A 23,311-nucleotide genomic window follows, 5' to 3' on the forward strand; every position below is an offset into this window, starting at 1 on the left:
ACACTCTATACAGTGACATATAGGGGGGTACTGTATATAGGGGGTATATACATTCCATACAGTGACATACTGGGGGGCACATACTGAATACTGGGGTAGTATACACTCTAAACAGTGACATATAGGGGGGATACTGTATGTAGAGGGTGTATACATTCCATACAGTGACATACTGGGGGCACATACTGAATACTGGGGTAGTATACATTATATATAGTGTCATATAGGGGGGATACTGTATGTAGGGGGTGTATACATTCCATACAGTGACATATTGGGGGGGGCACATACTGAATACTGGGGTAGTATACATTCTATGCAGTGACATATATTGGGGGGCACATACTGAGGTAGTATACACTCTATACAGTGACATATAGGGGGGTACTGTATATAGGGGGTATATACATTCCATACAGTGACATATTGGGGGGCACATACTGAATACTGAGGTAGTATACACTCTATACAGTGACATATAGGGGGGTACTGTATATAGGGGGTATATACATTCCATACAGTGACATACTGGGGGGCACATACTGAATACTGGGGATGCTGCCGCTGATTCTGAGGTAAATGTAGTAAGAATCAGGCGGGAGGCCGGGAGGGGGAGCAGGGGGAGGATATTTGGGGACGGGGGGGAGGGCTGCTGAGCTCGGAGGAGACGGGGGGCTCCACACTGACGAAATCTCCGTGTCAATGAGCCGGCTCGGGTGAATTGTGGGCGCTCAGCATCGGCCGGGACACCCAGAAGTGATCGGCGGTGACCCGGAACCCGCCCGGAGCCCGGGGCGTGTGTCAGGCCTCTCCCGCCGGCCCGGGGTCTATGTCCGCTCCCACGGCAGGTCGGTATGGCTTCCCGCGCTGTGTGCCCGGTACCGGGGGGAGGGGGCGCTTCTCTCCGGGCCTCCATTATCGGGGGGGTCGTCACATATCGGGGGGCCCCGCGGTGTCAGCCCGCGCTGTGTGTGGTCCCCGGCATTGTGTGTGACACCGGGGGGCACGGGGTGTCGCCGCTAGAAGAGGGGGTGCAGGGCCCCCACCCGCCGCCCCCTCCCGGTCCCCCACATCGGAGCTGGAGATCTGCAGAACATGGCGGCGGCGGCTGGGGCTGAGTGCGGCGGCGCCGCTGCTGCTGCCATTTTTGTTTTTCTTTTGTCTGAAAATGTTAATAAAACAGTCTGAGAATGTGGGGGAGGCGGGGGGCACACGTCCTGTCTGCCTCAGCCTGGGGGGCCCCTGACTGACCACACAAAGGGGGGCGGCCACAGCTCAGGAATACAAGCCCTAACATCTGCTGAGGTGAGCCCCCCAAACCTGAGCATCCCACAGGAGCCTGTGCCCCCCAACCTGAGCATCCCCCATAGTAATATCCCACAGGAGCCTGTGCCCCCCAACCTGAGCATCCCCCATAGTAATATCCCACAGGAGCCTGTGCCCCCCAACCTGAGCATCCCCCATACTAATACCCCACAGGAGCCTGTGCCCCCCAACCTGAGCATCCCCCATAGTAATATCCCACAGGAGCCTGTGCCCCCCAACCTGAGCATCCCCCATACTAATACCCCACAGGAGCCTGTGCCCCCCAACCCTCAGCATCCCACAGGAGCCTGTGCCCCCCAACCTGAGCATCCCCCATAGTAATATCCCACAGGAGCCTGTGCCCCCCAACCTGAGCATCCCCCATACTAATACCCCACAGGAGCCTGTGCCCCCCAACCCTCAGCATCCCACAGGAGCCTGTGCCCCCCAACCTGAGCATCCCCCATACTAATACCCCACAGGAGCCTGTGCCCCCCAACCCTCAGCATCCCCCATACTAATACCCCACAGGAGCCTGTGCCCCCCAACCTGAGCATCCCCCATGCCCCAACCCTCAGCATCCCCCATACTAATACCCCACAGGAGCCTGTGCCCCCCAATCCTCAGCATCCCCCATAGTAATATCCCACAGGAGCCTGTGCCCCCCAACCTGAGCATCCCCCATAGTAATACCCCACAGGAGCCTGTGCCCCCCAACCTGAGCATCCCCCATGCCCCAACCCTCAGCATCCCCCATACTAATACCCCACAGGAGCCTGTGCCCCCCAATCCTCAGCATCCCCCATAGTAATATCCCACAGGAGCCTGTGCCCCCCAACCTGAGCATCCCCCATACTAATACCCCACAGGAGCCTGTGCCCCCCAACCTGAGCATCCCCCATAGTAATACCCCACAGGAGCCTGTGCCCCCCAACCCTCAGCATCCCCCATACTAATACCCCACAGGAGCCTGTGCCCCCCAACCTGAGCATCCCCCATGCCCCAACCCTCAGCATCCCCCATACTAATACCCCACAGGAGCCTGTGCCCCCCAATCCTCAGCATCCCCCATAGTAATACCCCACAGGAGCCTGTGCCCCCCAACCTGAGCATCCTCCTTACTAATACCCCACAGGAGCCTGTGCCCCCCAACCTGAGCATCCCCCATGCCCCAACCCTCAGCATCCCCCATACTAATACCCCACAGGAGCCTGTGCCCCCCAATCCTCAGCATCCCCCATAGTAATACCCCACAGGAGCCTGTGCCCCCCAACCTGAGCATCCCCCATACTAATACCCCACAGAAGCCTGTGCCCCCCAACCTGAGCATCCTCCTTACTAATACCCCACAGGAGCCTGTGCCCCCAAACCCTCAGCATCCCCCATACTAATGCCCCCAACCCTCAGCATCCCCCATACTAATGCCCCCAACCCTCATCATCCAACAGGAGCCTGTGCCCCCAAACCTCAGCATCCTCCATAGTAATACCCCACAGGAGCCTGCGCCCCCCAACCCTCAGCATCCCCCATAGTAATACCCCACAGGAGCCTGCGCCCCCCAACCCTCAGCATCCCCCATAGTAATACCCCCAACCCTCAGCATCCCCCATAGTAATACCCCACAGGATCCTGTGCCCCCCAACCCTCAGCATCCCCCATAGTAATACCCCACAGGATCCTGTGCCCCCCAACCCTCAGCATCCCCCATAGTAATACCCCACAGGATCCTGTGCCCCCCAACCCTCAGCATCCCCCATAGTAATACCCCACAGGAGCCTGGGCCCCCCAACCCTCAGCATCCCCCATAGTAATACCCCCAACCCTCAGCATTCCCCATAGTAATACCCCACAGGAGCCTGGGCCCCCCAACCCTCAGCATCCCCCATACTAATACCCCCAACCCGCAGCATCCCCCATAGCAATACCCCACAGGAGCCTGTGCCCCCCAACCTGAGCATCCCCCATAGTAATACCCCCAACCCTCAGCATCCCCCATAGTAATACCCCCAACCCTCAGCATCCCCCATAGTAATACCCCCAACCCTCAGCATCCCCCATACTAATGCCCCCAACCCACAGCATCCCCCATATTAATGCTCCCAACCCTCAGCATCCCCCATAGTAATACCCCACAGGATCCTGTGCCCCCCAACCCTCAGCATCCCCCATACTAATACCCCCAACCCTCAGCATCCCCAATACTAATACCCCCAACCCTCAGCATCCCCCATACTAATATCCCACAGGAGCCTGCATCCCCCATACTAATACCCCACAGGAGCCTGCGTCCCCCAACCCTGAGCTTCCCCCATACTAATACCCCACAGGACCCTGCGCCCCCCAACCCTGAGCATCCCCCATACCAGTGATGGAGAACCTTTTAGAGATCGAGTGCCCAAAATGAGACCCAAGACACACTAGCTTTTCTCAAAGTGCCAACACAGCATTTAAGGCAGTAACAAACTTATTGCTACAAGAATGTTTGAGCTCAATTCCACCCTCTCCACACCTTCTTACTCTTCGGACAGGACCAAGCAGCACAGGATGGGTCACTTTAAAATAGCAGGTCACTACTATTGGACTGCCTGAGACTGCAGGAACATGCCATGTCTGACAAACTCTGTGCCTGGGAGACAGCCTGTGTGCCCACAGAGAGGTCTACAAGTGCCATCTCTGGCACCAGTGCCATAGGTTCGCCACCACTGCCCCATACTAATACCCCACAGGAGCCTGCACCCCCCAACCCTCAGCATCCCTCATACTAATACCCCACAGGAGCCTGTGCCCCCCAACCATGAGTATCCTCCATACTAATACCCCACAGGAGCCTGTGCCCCCCAACCCTGAGCATCCACCATACTAATACCGCATAGGAACCTGTATCCCCCGGATTAATACCCCACAGAACATCCCCTATACTTATACCCCAAAGGCGCGCGTGCTTCCCAACCTTCAGCATCCCCCATACTAATACCCGCTCCCCCCTACCCTTGGCATCCCTAATACTAATATTCCATTGGAGCCTGTGCCCTGCACCCCGGAGTATCCCCCATACTGTGAACCATTTTTGGATCAAAAAAAAAAGCCATGATTGACGCCTTGCATATAGTGAGCAGTGAGGCCGTGGATAGCAGTAAGGCGCGGCTTTAGTCTTTTGTAATTTTTTTATTTTTTAAGACATTGGGGCAGAATTATTTACCAGTCCTTGCACGTTACCCGATCCGGAATGCTCTGTCTGAATCCGTCGGATCGTCCGATTGTGCCAAAATCCGATAGCTTACGACACAATCCCCTTCTGAATAGCTGTCACAGCGGCGCAAATCCTGAAAAGTTTCCACAATCCTGCTGCTCCGCTGCAGCCCTCCCCGGAGTCTCTGCCGCTCCGCTGCGGCCCTCCCCGGCGTCTCTGCCGCTCCGCTGCGGCCCTCCCCGGCGTCTCTGCCGCTCCGCTGCGGCCCTCCCCGGCGTCTCTGCCGCTCCGCTGCGGCCCTCCCCGGCGTCTCTGCCGCTCCGCTGCGGCCCTCCTCGGCGTCTCTGCCGCTCCGCTGCGGCCCTCCTCGGCGTCTCTGCCGCTCCTCTGCCGCCCTCCCCGGCGTCTCTGCCGCTCCTCTGCCGCCCTCCCCGGCATCTCTGCCGCTCCTCTGTAAAATGTTGGGTCTTATAGTTTGCGCCATGTTTCCAGGTCAGGATGAAGTTTGATCATCTCATGATCAGCATGAATGATCATGGGCGAAGTTGTCGGATTTGGGCACAATTGATTGACTCATTATGACTTCTTATGGGCAGGACCTACCTAAGTTGGAGGAAGACATACAGTCCTGGTAGGTGACCTCACACCAAATAACACTGCAGATATTTCTTGCGTGGAGTCACTTGGTTGACAACCCTTGAGGACATATAATGGAGGTTGTTCATGGTTGTCAGGCAGCATCTTATGACCCCCCCCCCTGCTATAGAGGGGGCTTGCTGTAATCTCCCAGCACTGAGCGCTGTGGATGCTGGGGGGGAGGAGCTGCGCTGGAGCAGAGAGGTTCTGGTGCCCCCGTTCTGTGTGAGGCCTGGAGCGGAGCAGGAACTGACCCTGGAACCTGCTGAGATGTTCATCTGACTAAAAATAAACACAGCCTTTCATAGCATTCCTCAGAAAGCTCCGGGGTAACCCCTTCCCTGCCGGATCCTGGAAAGGAGGATGTGGCAGGAGATAATAGGGAGGGGTGCTGAACCAATATATGGGGTGTAGCATCGCCTATAGGTGCATGACCTGAGATGGGAGCAGCATATAGGAGATATTTTCTGTGTTCCCCCATAGTATACAGCTCAGCCATACTGCAGGCTCTCTGTATGTCTGCTCTATAGGAACATGTATGGATTATATAGTCCTGTGTACAGCGCTGTGTATGTATGGAGTATATAGTCCTGTGTACAGCGCTGTGTATGTATGGATTATATAGTCCTGTGTACAGCGCTGTGTATGTATGGAGTATATAGTCCTGTGTACAGCGCTGTGTATGTATGGATTATATAGTCCTGTGTACAGCGCTGTGTATGTATGGATTATATAGTCCTGTGTACAGCGCTGTGTATGTATGGAGTATATAGTCCTGTGTACAGCGCTGTGTATGTATGGAGTATATAGTCCTGTGTACAGCGCTGTGTATGTATGGATTATATAGTCCTGTGTACAGCGCTGTGTATGTATGGAGTATATAGTCCTGTGTACAGCGCTGTGTATGTATGGAGTATATAGTCCTGTGTACAGCGCTGTGTATGTATGGAGTATATAGTCCTGTGTACAGCGCTGTGTATGTATGGAGTATATAGTCCTGTGTACAGCGCTGTGTATGTATGGATTATATAGTCCTGTGTACAGCGCTGTGTATGTATGGAGTATATAGTCCTGTGTACAGCGCTGTGTATGTATGGATTATATAGTCCTGTGTACAGCGCTGTGTATGTATGGAGTATATAGTCCTGTGTACAGCGCTGTGTATGTATGGATTATATAGTCCTGTGTACAGCGCTGTGTATGTATGGAGTATATAGTCCTGTGTACAGCGCTGTGTATGTATGGATTATATAGTCCTGTGTACAGCGCTGTGTATGTATGGAGTATATAGTCCTGTGTACAGCGCTGTGTATGTATGGATTATATAGTCCTGTGTACAGCGCTGTGTATGTATGGATTATATAGTCCTGTGTACAGCGCTGTGTATGTATGGATTATATAGTCCCGTGTACAGCGCTGTGTATGTATGGAGTATATAGTCCTGTGTACAGCGCTGTGTATGTATGGATTATATAGTCCTGTGTGCAGCGCTGTGTATGTATGGATTATATAGTCCTGTGTACAGCGCTGTGTATGTATGGAGTATATAGTCCTGTGTACAGCGCTGTGTATGTATGGAGTATATAGTCCTGTGTACAGCGCTGTGTATGTATGGAGTATATAGTCCTGTGTACAGCGCTGTGTATGTATGGAGTATATAGTCCTGTGTACAGCGCTGTGTATGTATGGAGTATATAGTCCTGTGTACAGCGCTGTGTATGTATGGAGTATATAGTCCTGTGTACAGCGCTGTGTATGTATGGAGTATATAGTCCTGTGTACAGCGCTGTGTATGTATGGAGTATATAGTCCTGTGTACAGCGCTGTGTATGTATGGAGTATATAGTCCTGTGTACAGCGCTGTGTATGTATGGAGTATATAGTCCTGTGTACAGCGCTGTGTATGTATGGAGTATATAGTCCTGTGTACAGCGCTGTGTATGTATGGATTATATAGTCCTGTGTACAGCGCTGTGTATGTATGGATTATATAGTCCTGTGTACAGCGCTGTGTATGTATGGATTATATAGTCCTGTGTACAGCGCTGTGTATGTATGGAGTATATAGTCCTGTGTACAGCGCTGTGTATGTATGGAGTATATAGTCCTGTGTACAGCGCTGTGTATGTATGGAGTATATAGTCCTGTGTACAGCGCTGTGTATGTATGGATTATATAGTCCTGTGTACAGCGCTGTGTATGTATGGAGTATATAGTCCTGTGTACAGCGCTGTGTATGTATGGAGTATATAGTCCTGTGTACAGCGCTGTGTATGTATGGATTATATAGTCCTGTGTACAGCGCTGTGTATGTATGGATTATATAGTCCTGTGTACAGCGCTGTGTATGTATGGATTATATAGTCCTGTGTACAGCGCTCTGTATGTATGGATTATATAGTCCTGTGTACAGCGCTCTGTATGTATGGATTATATAGTCCTGTGTACAGCGCTGTGTATGTATGTATGGATTATATAGTCCTGTGTACAGCGCTGTGTATGTATGGATTATATAGTCCTGTGTACAGCGCTGTGTATGTATGGAGTATATAGTCCTGTGTACAGCGCTGTGTATGTATGGAGTATATAGTCCTGTGTACAGCGCTGTGTATGTATGGAGTATATAGTCCTGTGTACAGCGCTGTGTATGTATGGAGTATATAGTCCTGTGTACAGCGCTGTGTATGTATGGATTATATAGTCCTGTGTACAGCGCTGTGTATGTATGGATTATATAGTCCTGTGTACAGCGCTGTGTATGTATGTATGGAGTATATAGTCCTGTGTACAGCGCTGTGTATGTATGGATTATATAGTCCTGTGTACAGCGCTGTGTATGTATGGAGTATATAGTCCTGTGTACAGCGCTGTGTATGTATGGAGTATATAGTCCTGTGTACAGCGCTGTGTATGTATGGATTATATAGTCCTGTGTACAGCGCTGTGTATGTATGGATTATATAGTCCTGTGTACAGCGCTGTGTATGTATGTATGGAGTATATAGTCCTGTGTACAGCGCTGTGTATGTATGTATGGATTATATAGTCCTGTGTACAGCGCTCTGTATGTATGGATTATATAGTCCTGTGTACAGCGCTGTGTATGTATGGATTATATAGTCCTGTGTGCAGCGCTGTGTATGTATGGATTATATAGTCCTGTGTACAGCGCTGTGTATGTATGGATTATATAGTCCTGTGTACAGCGCTGTGTATGTATGGATTATATAGTCCTGTGTACAGCGCTGTGTATGTATGGATTATATAGTCCTGTGTACAGCGCTGTGTATGTATGGATTATATAGTTCTGTGTACAGCGCTGTGTATGTATGGAGTATATAGTCCTGTGTACAGCGCTGTGTATGTATGGATTATATAGTCCTGTGTACAGCGCTGTGTATGTATGGATTATATAGTCCTGTGTACAGCGCTGTGTATGTATGGAGTATATAGTCCTGTGTACAGCGCTGTGTATGTATGGAGTATATAGTCCTGTGTACAGCGCTGTGTATGTATGGAGTATATAGTCCTGTGTACAGCGCTGTGTATGTATGGAGTATATAGTCCTGTGTACAGCGCTGTGTATGTATGGAGTATATAGTCCTGTGTACAGCGCTGTGTATGTATGGAGTATATAGTCCTGTGTACAGCGCTGTGTATGTATGGAGTATATAGTCCTGTGTACAGCGCTGTGTATGTATGGATTATATAGTCCTGTGTACAGCGCTGTGTATGTATGGATTATATAGTCCTGTGTATGTATGGATTATATAGTCCTGTGTACAGCGCTGTGTATGTATGTATGGAGTATATAGTCCTGTGTACAGCGCTGTGTATGTATGGATTATATAGTCCTGTGTGCAGCGCTGTGTATGTATGGATTATATAGTCCTGTGTACAGTGCTGTGTATGTATGGATTATATAGTCCTGTGTACAGCGCTGTGTATGTATGGATTATATAGTCCTGTGTACAGCGCTGTGTATGTATGGATTATATAGTCCTGTGTACAGCGCTGTGTATGTATGGATTATATAGTCCTGTGTACAGCGCTGTGTATGTATGGAGTATATAGTCCTGTGTACAGCTCTGTGTATGTATGGATTATATAGTCCTGTGTACAGCGCTGTGTATGTATGGATTATATAGTCCTGTGTACAGCGCTGTGTATGTATGTATGGATTATATAGTCCTGTGTACAGCGCTGTGTATGTATGGATTATATAGTCCTGTGTACAGCGCTGTGTATGTATGTATGTATGGATTATATAGTCCTGTGTGCAGCGCTGTGTATGTATGGATTATATAGTCCTGTGTACAGCGCTGTGTATGTATGGAGTATATAGTCCTGTGTACAGCGCTGTGTATGTATGGATTATATAGTCCTGTGTACAGCGCTGTGTATGTATGGATTATATAGTCCTGTGTACAGCGCTGTGTATGTATGGATTATATAGTCCTGTGTACAGCGCTGTGTATGTATGGAGTATATAGTCCTGTGTACAGCGCTGTGTATGTATGTATGGATTATATAGTCCTGTGTACAGCGCTGTGTATGTATGGATTATATAGTCCTGTGTACAGCGCTGTGTATGTATGGATTATATAGTCCTGTGTACAGCGCTGTGTATGTATGGATTATATAGTCCTGTGTATGTATGGAGTATATAGTCCTGTGTACAGCGCTGTGTATGTATGTATGGATTATATAGTCCTGTGTACAGCGCTGTGTATGTATGGATTATATAGTCCTGTGTACAGCGCTGTGTATGTATGGATTATATAGTCCTGTGTACAGCGCTGTGTATGTATGGATTATATAGTCCTGTGTATGTATGGAGTATATAGTCCTGTGTACAGCGCTGTGTATGTATGTATGGATTATATAGTCCTGTGTGCAGCGCTGTGTATGTATGGATTATATAGTCCTGTGTACAGCGCTGTGTATGTATGTATGGATTATATAGTCCTGTGTACAGCGCTGTGTATGTATGGAGTATATAGTCCTGTGTACAGCGCTGTGTATGTATGGAGTATATAGTCCTGTGTACAGCGCTGTGTATGTATGGATTATATAGTCCTGTGTACAGCGCTGTGTATGTATGGAGTATATAGTCCTGTGTACAGCGCTGTGTATGTATGGAGTATATAGTCCTGTGTACAGCGCTGTGTATGTATGGATTATATAATCCTGTGTACAGCGCTGTGTATGTATGGATTATATAGTCCTGTGTATGTATGGAGTATATAGTCCTGTGTACAGCGCTGTGTATGTATGGATTATATAGTCCTGTGTACAGCGCTGTGTATGTATGGATTATATAGTCCTGTGTATGTATGGAGTATATAGTCCTGTGTACAGCGCTGTGTATGTATGTATGGATTATATAGTCCTGTGTGCAGCGCTGTGTATGTATGGATTATATAGTCCTGTGTACAGCGCTGTGTATGTATGGATTATATAGTCCTGTGTACAGCGCTGTGTATGTATGGATTATATAGTCCTGTGTACAGCGCTGTGTATGTATGGATTATATAGTCCTGTGTACAGCGCTGTGTATGTATGGATTATATAGTCCTGTGTACAGCTCTGTGCACATTAGGCTGCAGTGGGTCGTCCATTGAGGCTCTTCAGGTCCGCTAGTGACATCCCCCACACCTCTCCTCATGGGCCACACTGGTGCCATGTGACTGTGTGTGAAATGCTGGTGCTTTATGAATACCGGGTGATAACAGATAGTAAAAGCATGCATCATGGCAGCCCAAATCTCTGCTCTGGACCCCAAACAGTCCCCCCCTCATGTGGCCTCTGCACTGCCATATTATGAGGCTGGAAGATGTGTCCAATGGCTCCACCTAGTGTCCATTTTGAGGAGCTGCAGTCTCCGGACGCTCTCTCTTAGAGTCGTTGGGTCTCAGTTTGTCACCATTGTCTCTACTTGCTACTGTGGGTGGAAACCCGTCCTGCTCGCACAGCTGAAGGACTCGTTACAGTGTACCCCCCCCCCAATTAGCGTCCGCTTTACTGCATATGATTGGTGTACATGCCGTGCCCACACTGCCAGCAGCATAACTCTACTTTCCTTCTTGCAGGATGGCCGAGCCGCGCTTTAACAATCCCTATTTTTGGCCTCCACCTCCAGCGATGCCCAGCCAGGTGAGAATGACTCCATGACTATCTGTGACACTTCATTCCTACAGATGTGGGGCCGCCGAACTTCCCGTAATGAATATGGACAGAGGTGCGCAGTGCTGCAGCCTCCGTGACTAGAGACCCTCAGAACTGCAGGGGGCTCTGCACATCTGAACCCCAAATGTATTCATAAAGCACCAACATGTTGAATATCAGTTCATGTAGTGGCTGCGGGCAGGTGATCTGTGTGCAAGGGGACTGAGGGGTCCGTGTGCCAGGGATGTACATTACAACCACCTCAATTGATGTATGAAGAGAGCGAGAAAATTAAAGCGGCGAATATCATCAATATCACTGAATCTCTGTGGGATACTACTTGTGTGAATTAAATCACCCGCAGACACATCTGGTAGATAATGAAAACTACAGAAGGTGCCCCCAACATGCAGGAATCAATCTGTGTGTATGTATGTAAGAGTGTGAGCCTGAAGAGGGGTCATGAGGGGGATGTAACTCAGGAACTGTACAGGATAAGTAATGTCATGTATGTACACAGTGACTGCACCAGCAGCAGAATAGTGAGTGCAGCTCTGGAGTATAATACAGGATGTAACTCAGGATCACTACAGGATAAGTAATGTCATGTATGTACACAGTGACTGCACCAGCAGCAGAATAGTGAGTGCAGTTCTGGAGTATAATGCAGGATGTAACTCAGGATCAGTACAGGATAAGTAATGTCATGTATGTACACAGTGACTGCACCAGCAGCAGAATAGTGAGTGCAGCTCTGGAGTATAATACAGGATGTAACTCAGGATCAGTACAGGATAAGTAATGTCATGTATGTACACAGTGACTGCACCAGCAGCAGAATAGTGAGTGCAGCTCTGGAGTATAATACAGGATGTAACTCAGGATCAGTACAGGATAAGTAATGTCATGTATGTACACAGTGACTGCACCAGCAGCAGAATAGTGAGTGCAGCTCTGGAGTATAATACAGGATGTAACTCAGGATCAGTACAGGATAAGTAATGTCATGTATGTACACAGTGACTGCACCAGCAGCAGAATAGTGAGTGCAGCTCTGGAGTATAATACAGGATGTAACTCAGGATCAGTACAGGATAAGTAATGTCATGTATGTACACAGTGACTGCACCAGCAGCAGAATAGTGAGTGCAGCTCTGGGGTATAATACAGGATGTAACTCAGGATCAGTACAGGATAAGTAATGTCATGTATGTACACAGTGACTGCACCAGCAGCAGAATAGTGAGTGCAGCTCTGGAGTATAATACAGGATGTAACTCAGGATCAGTACAGGATAAGTAATGTCATGTATGTACACAGTGACTGCACCAGCAGAATAGTGAGTGCAGCTCTGGAGTATAATACAGGATGTAACTCAGGATCAGTACAGGATAAGTAATGTCATGTATGTACACAGTGACTGCACCAGCAGCAGAATAGTGAGTGCAGCTCTGGAGTATAATACAGGATATAACTCCGGATCAGTACAGCATAAGTAATGTCATGTATGTACACAGTGACTGCACCAGCAGCAGAATAGTGAGTGCAGCTCTGGGGTATAATACAGGATGTAACTCAGGATCAGTACAGGATAAGTAATGTCATGTATGTACACAGTGACTGCACCAGCAGCAGAATAGTGCGTGCAGCTCTGGGGTATAATACAGGATGTAACTCAGGATCAGTACAGGATAAGTAATGTCATGTATGTACACAGTGACTGCACCACCAGCAGAATAGTGAGTACAGCTCTGGAGTATAATACTGGATGTTACTTGGTACCATGTGTATTCCATAGGTTACTAGTAACACAAATGGGCTCTTCTGTTCATTTTAGAAAATCATTAGCGTCCACCCCTTGGTCCTCCAGTCAAATCACATCCAGCCCCTTGTTCGGTTATGTTGGGCTCCCCGTTTTCTAGTTTTGGCTACTGTTGCTTTAGTTTCCCAAGTTTATAATCTGTTTTCCTTCCCCCCACAGTTGGATAATCTGGTGTTAATCAATAAGATCAAGGAGCAGCTGATGGCAGAAAAGATCCGACCTCCGCACTTACCTCCCACCTCCGTCCCCTCACAGCAGCCTCTGCTCATCCCCCAATCACCTGCTGAGACCAGCCAGTCCGTCATGTCCCTGCAGAAGCTGCAGCAAGTCCCAGGACTGCATCCACAAGCTGTACCCCAGCCAGATGTGGCGCTGCATGCCCGGCCTGCCACCAGCTCAGTCACAGGTACATCACTGGTACCATAGTGCGGCCCATATACAAACCAGAGCCAATGTATAAGATGTGTAGGGGATGGTCTCGCCTCATCCCTGCTCTGCCCTTGTTACCAAAAGCTTGTGCCTCTGTAATGATGTTACTGATACTGATTCTACTCCGTCTGCATCTCCAACCTTTTTCCTTTCTCTTAGCGTTGACCTCTTTTTTAGGGCTCGGCCTGTCATCCTCGCGCTCCAATGTCAGCACATCAGAATCCAGCACAGGTACCAGCGGCACCCCCTCCACTCCAACATCCAATAGTCAGACTCGGCTCATTGCAACTTCCCCCACCCTCATCTCAGGAATCACTAGTGGACCCATGCTGGATTCCATCAAGACCATCCAGGGCCACAGCCTGCTCGGACCAACCAAACCAGAGAGGGGGCGAAAGAAGATCAAGGCCGAGAACCCACCCGGACCACCCGTGCTTGTTGTCCCTTATCCCATTTTGGCCTCAGGAGATATTGGAAAAGAGGGGAAAACTTATAGGTGAGTAGAAAATTCAGAATCTACCACAGATGTTGTGTTCCATTACATAAGTATCCCTATCTGCACATGAAAGTGTGTATTCTGGCAGCTCCTGTGACTGAGGGGCTGGATCTCTTCAGTGTCATATGATGCAATGTAAAGGCACCGCTTCCTGGTCCCCTGCACTTATTTGTTGATTGGCTAGCCAGGATTTTTTTAATAACTTCATCACTTCTCTTCCTTTTCTTAGGTGTAAAGTTTGCCCTCTGACCTTTTTCACCAAGTCTGAGATGCAGATTCACTCCAAATCTCACACTGAGGCCAAACCTCACAAGTGCCCGCACTGCTCCAAGTCGTTTGCCAATGCCTCATACCTGGCACAGCACCTGCGCATCCACCTGGGAGTGAAACCCTACCACTGCTCGTACTGTGAGAAGTCCTTCCGTCAGCTATCTCATCTCCAGCAGCACACCAGGTAGGTGCCCGCGCATTAACCCATGCTGTGCCTTTCACCAGCTGCAGCAGACATTTTACCTCTGTTCCCACCCCCTGGTAACGATCTGCTAGTCTCTGGTAACGCACCATGAGCAGGTTTGATGTTACATGGTGTTTGTCTTGTAGGATTCACACTGGGGACCGGCCCTACAAGTGCCCGCAGCCGGGCTGTGAAAAAGCGTTCACACAACTCTCCAACTTGCAGGTGAGAGCCGTCCCCTGTGGTGCAGCATATAGTAATGATGTGTGTATATGTGGTGCAGCATATAGTAATGATGTGGGTATATGTGGTGCAGCATATAGTAATGATGTGTGTATATGTGGTGCAGCATATAGTAATGATGTGGGTATATGTGGTGCAGCATATAGTAATGATGTGTGTATATGTGGTGCAGCATATAGTAATGATGTGGGTATATGTGGTGCAGCATATAGTAATGATGTGGGTATATGTGGTGCAGCATATAGTAATGATGTGTGTATATGTGGTGCAGCATATAGTAATGATGTGTGTGTATATGTGATGCAGCATATAGTAATGATGTGTGTATATGTGGTGCAGCATATAGTAATGATGTGTGTATATGTGGTGCAGCATATAGTAATGATGTGGGTATATGTGGTGCAGCATATAGTAATGATGTGTGTATATGTGGTACAGCATATAGTAATGATGTGTGTATATGTGGTGCAGCATATTGTAATGATGTGTGTATATGTGGTGCAGCATATAGTAATGATGTGTGTATATGTGGTGCAGCATATAGTAATGATGTGTGTATATGTGGTGCAGCATATAGTAATGATGTGGGTATATGTGGTGCAGCATATAGTAATGATGTGTGTATATGTGGTACAGCATATAGTAATGATGTGTGTATATGTGGTGCAGCATATTGTAATGATGTGTGTATATGTGGTGCAGCATATAGTAATGATGTGTGTATATGTGGTGCAGCATATAGTAATGATGTGTGTATATGTGGTGCAGCATATAGTAATGATGTGTGTATATGTGGTGCAGAATATAGTAATGATGTGTGTATATGTGGTGCAGCATATAGTAATGATGTGGGTATATGTGGTGCAGCATATAGTAATGATGTTTGTATATGTGGTGCAGCATATAGTAATGATGTGTGTATATGTGGTGCAGCATATAGTAATGATGTGGGTATATGTGGTGCAGCATATAGTAATGATGTGTGTATATGTGGTACAGCATATAGTAATGATGTGTGTATATGTGGTGCAGCATATTGTAATGATGTGTGTATATGTGGTGCAGCATATAGTAATGATGTGTGTATATGTGGTGCAGCATATAGTAATGATGTGTGTATATGTGGTGCAGCATATAGTAATGATGTGTGTATATGTGGTGCAGAATATAGTAATGATGTGTGTATATGTGGTGCAGCATATAGTAATGATGTGGGTATATGTGGTGCAGCATATAGTAATGATGTTTGTATATGTGGTGCAGCATATAGTAATGATGTGTATATGTGGTGCAGCATATAGTAATGATGTGTGTATATGTGGTGCAGCATATAGTAATGATGTGTGTATATGTGATGCAGCATATAGTAATGATGTGTGTATATGTGGTGCAGCATATAGTAATGATGTGTGTATATGTGGTGCAGCATATAGTAATGATGTGTGTATATGTGGTGCAGCATATAGTAATGATGTGTGTTTATGTGGTGCAGCATATAGTAATGATGTGTGTATATGTGGTGCAGCATATAGTAATGATGTGGGTATATGTGGTGCAGCATATAGTAATGATGTGTGTTTATGTGGTGCAGCATATAGTAATGATGTGTGTATATGTGGTGCAGCATATAGTAATGATGTGGGTATATGTGGTGCAGCATATAGTAATGATGTGTGTATATGTGGTGCAGCATATAGTAATGATGTGGGTATATGTGATGCAGCATATAGTAATGATGTGGGTATATGTGATGCAGCATATAGTAATGATGTGTGTATATGTGGTGCAGCATATAGTAATGATGTGTGTATATGTGGTGCAGCATATAGTAATGATGTGTGTATATGTGGTGCAGCATATAGTAATGATGTGGGTATATGTGGTGCAGCATATAGTAATGATGTGTGTATATGTGGTGCAGCATATAGTAATGATGTGTGTATATGTGGTGCAGCATATAGTAATGATGTGGGTATATGTGGTGCAGCATATAGTAATGATGTGTGTATATGTGGTGCAGAATATAGTAATGATGTGTGTATATGTGGTGCAGCATATAGTAATGATGTGTGTATATGTGGTGCAGAATATAGTAATGATGTGTGTATATGTGGTACAGCATATAGTAATGATGTGTGTATATGTGGTACAGCATATAGTAATGATGTGTGTATATGTGGTGCAGCATATAGTAATGATGTGGGTATATGTGGTGCAGCATATAGAAATGATGTGGGTATATGTGGTGCAGCATATAGTAATGATGTGGGTATATGTGGTGCAGCATATAGTAATGATGTGGGTATATGTGGTGCAGCATATAGTAATGATGTGGGTATATGTGGTGCAGCATATAGTAATGATGTGTGTATATGTGGTGCAGCATATAGTAATGTGTGTATATGTGGTGCAGCATATAGTAATGATGTGTGTATATGTGGTGCAGCATATAGCAATGATGTGTGTATATGTGATGCAGCATATAGCAATGATGTGTGTATATGTGATGCAGCATATAGCAATGATGTGTGTGTATGTGGTGCAGCATATAGTAATGATGTGGGTATATGTGGTGCAGCATATAGTAATGATGTGTGTATATGTGGTGCAGCATATAGTAATGATGTGTGTATATGTGGTGCAGCATATAGTAATGATGTTTGTATATGTGGTGCAGCATATAGTAATGATGTGTGTATATGTGGTGCAGCATATAGTAATGATGTGGGTATATGTGGTGCAGCATATAGTAATGATGTGTGTATATGTGGTGCAGCATATAGTAATGATGTGTGTATATGTGGTGCAGCATATAGTAATGATGTGTGTATATGTGATGCAGCATATAGTAATGATGTGGGTATATGTGGTGCAGCATATAGTAATGATGTGTGTATATGTGGTGCAGCATATAGTAATGATGTGGGTATATGTGGTGCAGCATATAGTAATGATGTGTGTTTATGTGGTGCAGCATATAGTAATGATGTGTGTATATGTGATGCAGCATATAGTAATGATGTGGGTATATGTGGTGCAGCATATAGTAATGATGTGTGTATATGTGGTGCAGCATATAGTAATGATGTGGGTATATGTGGTGCAGCATATAGTAATGATGTGTGTTTATGTGGTGCAGCATATAGTAATGATGTGTGTATATGTGATGCAGCATATAGTAATGATGTGTGTATATGTGGTGCAGCATATAGTAATGATGTGTATATGTGGTGCAGCATATAGTAATGATGTGTGTATATGTGGTGCAGCATATAGTAATGATGTGTGTATATGTGGTGCAGCATATAGTAATGATGTGGGTATATGTGGTGCAGCATATAGTAATGATGTGGGTATATGTGGTGCAGCATATAGTAATGATGTGGGTATATGTGGTGCAGCATATAGTAATGATGTGGGTATATGTGGTGCAGCATATAGTAATGATGTGTGTATATGTGGTGCAGCATATAGTAATGATGTGTGTATATGTGGTGCAGCATATAGTAATGATGTGGGTATATGTGGTGCAGCATATAGTAATGATGTGGGTATATGTGGTGCAGCATATAGTAATGATGTGGGTATATGTGGTGCAGCATATAGTAATGATGTGTGTATATGTGGTGCAGCATATAGTAATGATGTGTGTATATGTGGTGCAGCATATAGTAATGATGTGTGTATATGTGGTGCAGCATATAGTAATGATGTGTATATGTGGTGCAGCATATAGTAATGATGTGTGTATATGTGGTGCAGCATATAGTAATGATGTGTGTATATGTGGTGCAGCATATAGTAATGATGTGGGTATATGTGGTGCAGCATATAGTAATGATGTGTGTGTATGTGGTGCAGCATATAGTAATGATGTGTGTGTATGTGGTGCAGCATATAGTAATGATGTGTGTATATGTGGTGCAGCATATAGTAATGATGTGTGTATATGTGGTGCAGCATATAGTAATGATGTGTGTATATGTGGTGCAGCATATAGTAATGATGTGTGTATATGTGGTGCAGACTCTTTGTAATGTGATAACTTTTGTTTTACACAGTCTCACCAGCGGCAGCACAACAAAGACAAACCCTACAAGTGTCCAAACTGCTACCGGGCATACACAGACTCTGCCTCCCTCCAGATCCACCTCTCAGCCCATGCAGTGAAACACGCCAAGGCCTATTGCTGCAGCATGTGCGGGAGAGCATACACATCCGTAAGTAGCAACTTTTAATTTTGCAACTTTAGAAGTAATTGCAAGTCATATGGTAAATAAACTAGACCCTGGATCTGCGGGGATCTCACCATTAGGACCCCCACTAATAGGAAAATTTGTTGGGACAGGAATATCTCTTTAAAGGCAGAAGGTCTATGTTACTGAACTCTCACTTTCTTCCCTTTAGAGAGGATTCCTAATAGGGCAGAGTCATGTCACGGGGATCATAGCAGAAGTGCTAGGAAGGAAACTAAATCACAGGGTAGGAAGAAACTCTGATGGTAGCAGGTTAAATAAGTATACAGATTTACTGGAAGTGACGATGTCCTGTATGTTGTGCAAATAATTGGTGAATTCCGGCTCTTACATGCACAATATATGTGAGGTCAGCACATATGATTTGATGGAACTGAAAGTATTGGACAAATGCAGAGCCGCCGCTGGAGACAGAGAGGTGAGTATTTGGCTCTCTCTATGTTAAGATAACATATAAACCTCAGAAATGCACTTTTACTGTATATGCAGTGGTATGTGGGACCCCTCATTATTGCCATTCGTAGGGTCCCTATGTCACTATCCATAGAATGTCTTTAGCAATTCCATTTATTATATTTTGTTCTATTCCCTAAGAAGAATGGCTTGACCATTAAATATTCTTTTACCTCGTGTTACCCCATCATCTTCATAAACCGTAAGCTCTGGCGAGCAGGGACCTCACTCCTGTTGTTCCATACAAATGTTGTGCTCTGTCATGTTACATTATATTTGTATTTGTTTCCTATGATTTGTAAAGCGCTACGGAATATGATGACGCTATATAAATAAAGATTATTATTATTATTATCCCTTCTCCTCTTTGTCTATTCTCGAGTCAAACTTCACCTTGTGGCCTTGTTCTTTTCTGCCTGTAGGAGACCTATCTGATGAAGCATATGTCCAAGCACACAGTGGTCGAACACCTGGTCAACCACCATTCTCCTCAGAGGACCGAGTCCCCCGGCATTCCTGTCCGAATTTCCCTTATATAAAGACCATGCAGCCCGGAGAGGGTGACCAGATGGCAGTGGCCGGCTGAGCTGCCCTGCATCAGACACCTGCCCGGGACATCCGTTCCAGACTGGACCTCTGACTTTTTCTCTCTGGAGGAGGTGCGAGAGCATCGGCCTTACATTTGGGCCCTGTGTCCATCACTTCTGTTGTCAGCTGCTTGAGGACCCATTTCATGGTCTCTGGATACACAGATTTTACCTCTGGAATATTGCATTCTTCTTACTGGTCACCCTCGGGATTACAATCCTTTTATGTGTTGTACTAGAGATGAACCGGACATTACCCTGGAGTCGCAGAACCTATAATGGGCCCGTCTCTTGGTATGGTTATGGACCGGCTGAGTCTGTGTTCATCACTTTGGTGACATGGAGAGTCCCCAGACGAGCACTTTGAATCTCACTTTTTTGTATCTGTTTGTTTCTTTTTTATCCTCCATTTTTTTACATATAAGAAAACAATAAAAAAAAAAATCCTATTTATTGGCCAAGAATCTGGTGCTGCTAATCCAGGGAATGAGACTTAGCAGAGTTTGGGGGTGCAGAGCCGTGAGCTTACGCTTATACCTAGCCCCTTCTACACGTCTTGACCCATCCAGGGGACGTCTGCTCGGCCCATGTTATCTCTTCTGGTGTGGCTGAGGAGGCAGAGGGGGTTAGGTGGAAGTTCAGGGGGTCGTGAGGTCATGTACAGTGCTGGCTTTTATGCTAGGTTTCATCACATGGCTCCTGGATGCTGGGACAGTGGACGCTGGTGTTTGGGGACTTTATTACATTTCAATTATCAGTAAAGCAAACCACAGGATGGTGCGGGCTCTGCCAGTGCCCCCTGATCACATAACCATTCATGTGCATGGGGGATCTTTGGGAGCAGGTTACCAGGGGGTTGTTCATTGTAGTATGCAGGCTTGTCTTTTTTGGCAGGACCCCTCCTGTTGGCTGCTAGCTGGTTTCTAGGGTTCTGATCTGGGTATCATACGGGCATTGAGGTTTGGAGAAACAATAGATGCAGTATCTGTCTGTTTACATCCTGTCCTGCCATGAGGGGGCGCTGTATTAGTTATTGGAGATGGCCACTTGCACACAGATGTTCCTTGATCTGTAACTTTGCTCCTGGATCAGAGGGAGCAGGAGAGGGGTCTCTGACTAGTGACTGGCACTAGCAATATGTACCTTTGGTACCTGCATTATGTAGTTTTGATGGTACTTACCTCTCAGACTCTTCACTCAGGACTCTTGATATCCGCTATGTCTTGGGTAAACAGTGCAGGACTTAAGTTGGCACTTGTAGTGGTTTACTCTAGTTGGCAGCACTACACTTATTTTGTGCCAGGGATTGTACAAAACTTCTTACCTGGAGTCCTTGCAGTGTTATGGTCCCTGGAGTAGAGAGATGTACAGACTATGACTTGGTAACTCATGCCAGGCTTTCGGGTGCCAGTATAGTGCAGGGCAAACTATCCTCTACTTATGGTGATACACCCGAGGCTAGGAGTATCATGACCTCTCCACACCATGAGTTACGTGATCAGCACAGGACTGTGTCTAGTGGTGGCTTCTAGTAGGAGATCCATCTGGATGTGAGAGAGGGTTCATAGCTGCGGTCAGTATTGGGGTACCTGCCATGGCGTATCACCAGGCTTTATAACCTATATAGAGATTGCGTTGCCCTACAAGTCAAACCTTGAGAATTGATCCTCCTTAAGAAATCTGCACAACCATCCGCCGCGTCCATTGTGTTAGGCAGCAGGATCATCGTCTTTACTGGATTAGAACCGGTGGGACAGGAAGGAATCGGGAGGTTCCTATTCGGACTCCCAGTCTGTGTGCTTGCTAACAAGACCACCCCTTTTAAGATGAATTCATCTGATTTTCATTAACAATATCCCCACAGTGAATCTCCTGCATGCGGGGGTACAGAGACTGGGGGGGGGGGGGGGTCCTTGTTGTAATTTGGGGTCTGGTCTGAGCTCCCTATTTACAGTGGTGAGCGGCTTCCTGTATCCTGGGGATAGGATCTTGCAGTCCCCAGGACTCGGGGTGGCCCCCGCAGCACTATTCTGGCCTCCCATCATCCATCTGATTCCTCCTCATCCTTTTCTTTACCCTTCCTGTGATTGCAGGGTCACCACTTTCCTGGCAGACATTTGCCGCTTTTTTTTTAATATTTGCGTTACGAGTGGTGTTACCAAAAGTCAAAAACCAGTTACCTCTCCTTCTGTGAGCCCCTCACTCCTTATCATCAGGTCCTGAGGGGTTGCAGCGCGGCGTAGACCCATGTACTGACCCTTCTTTGTACTGTCCGGTCTTTTAGTTTCTTGTGTTGGGAGGGATCGCTCGGCATTTGTGGAAAGCTTTAATGATCCCGCATCCTCCGCAGGGGGGCGCAGCGGCCCCTGCACTCGCATTGGAAGGACGTCTGCTCCCTGAAAAGTGGGAGGAGGGTCACGGCGAATTTCACGGCGTCATGTACCGAGCAGCGGCGCTGATCCAGCTCCTCCGATTATATCTCTGTAACTGTTATTTTTATACGCGTTTTAAGCCTTAACTATACAGTTATTTTACCAGATGTATGTTTTATTATCATTTTTGTTTCCTTTTTTTATCGTTTGGCTGAATTTGGCTGCCCCCCCTCCCCCTCCCGCTTCTAATGTGTTGTACAAGGGTTATGCAAGGACTGACCTTACCCCTCGGCATGTTAATAACGTGTACATATGCTAATATACTGATTAACACTTTCTTTTCTATATAAAATGACAAGCCACCATGTATGTAGAGCCTAGCTATCTCATTCAAGGCAATGATTGGGGAGGGGGAGATGTTACTACTTCCTCCATCCGAACAACTGAACTAATTCACTCGCTGAGAAATCGGTTTCATTATGTATAAAAAATTTAACAAGGAAAAAAAGGTAAAAAAAAAAAAAAAGTTGGAAAGTTGCTATTTGTATCTGTTGTGAAAATAAACTTGTAAATGCAACATTTGTATAAACCCCGCGGCTCCCGCTCATGTTATTTCCTCACTGTATACTAGAGGAGAACCTAGAGGGGCCAAGCTCACTCACATGAGGTAGGTTTATGGATGTTTATGTATAGTTTACAGAAAGCGATTGGGACTAAACTGGTTAATTTAAAGGGGAGGATGGACATTTCTGTACTTTGCTGCAGAATATGTTGGTGCTATATGGTATGTAGCATTTCCACTTACTCCGCACTGCCTTCGTTTTTGCACCCATATTTAAGATCAGCAGCAGAGATAAGCGGACTTGGTGGCCGCGTGACCCAGACCTAATGCATTGGCTA

General features: G+C 46.5%; 1 protein-coding gene across 2 annotated transcripts; it reads left to right on the forward strand.

Annotated features, from left to right (window-relative positions):
* The first annotated feature begins 641 nt into the window (after window positions 1-641).
* ZNF362 (zinc finger protein 362) lies at window positions 642-22,969 on the forward strand. Of its 2 annotated transcripts, none has more exons than XM_072155421.1 (8): window positions 642-848; window positions 11,224-11,287; window positions 13,281-13,527; window positions 13,710-14,046; window positions 14,276-14,500; window positions 14,647-14,725; window positions 18,805-18,963; window positions 19,875-22,969. In XM_072155421.1, the coding sequence occupies exons 2-8, from the start codon at window positions 11,225-11,227 to the stop codon at window positions 19,989-19,991; spliced, it is 1,227 nt and encodes a 408-aa protein (XP_072011522.1). In that variant the 5' UTR covers window positions 642-848; window position 11,224; the 3' UTR covers window positions 19,992-22,969. The 2 variants fall into 2 exon arrangements, with proteins under 2 accessions (XP_072011522.1, XP_072011523.1); XM_072155422.1 differs by having other exon boundaries at window positions 13,728-14,046.
* Window positions 22,970-23,311: the final 342 nt, after the last annotated feature.

Source organism: Engystomops pustulosus, chromosome 6 (genome assembly GCF_040894005.1).
Source record: "Engystomops pustulosus chromosome 6, aEngPut4.maternal, whole genome shotgun sequence".
NCBI lineage: Eukaryota > Metazoa > Chordata > Amphibia > Anura > Leptodactylidae > Engystomops > Engystomops pustulosus.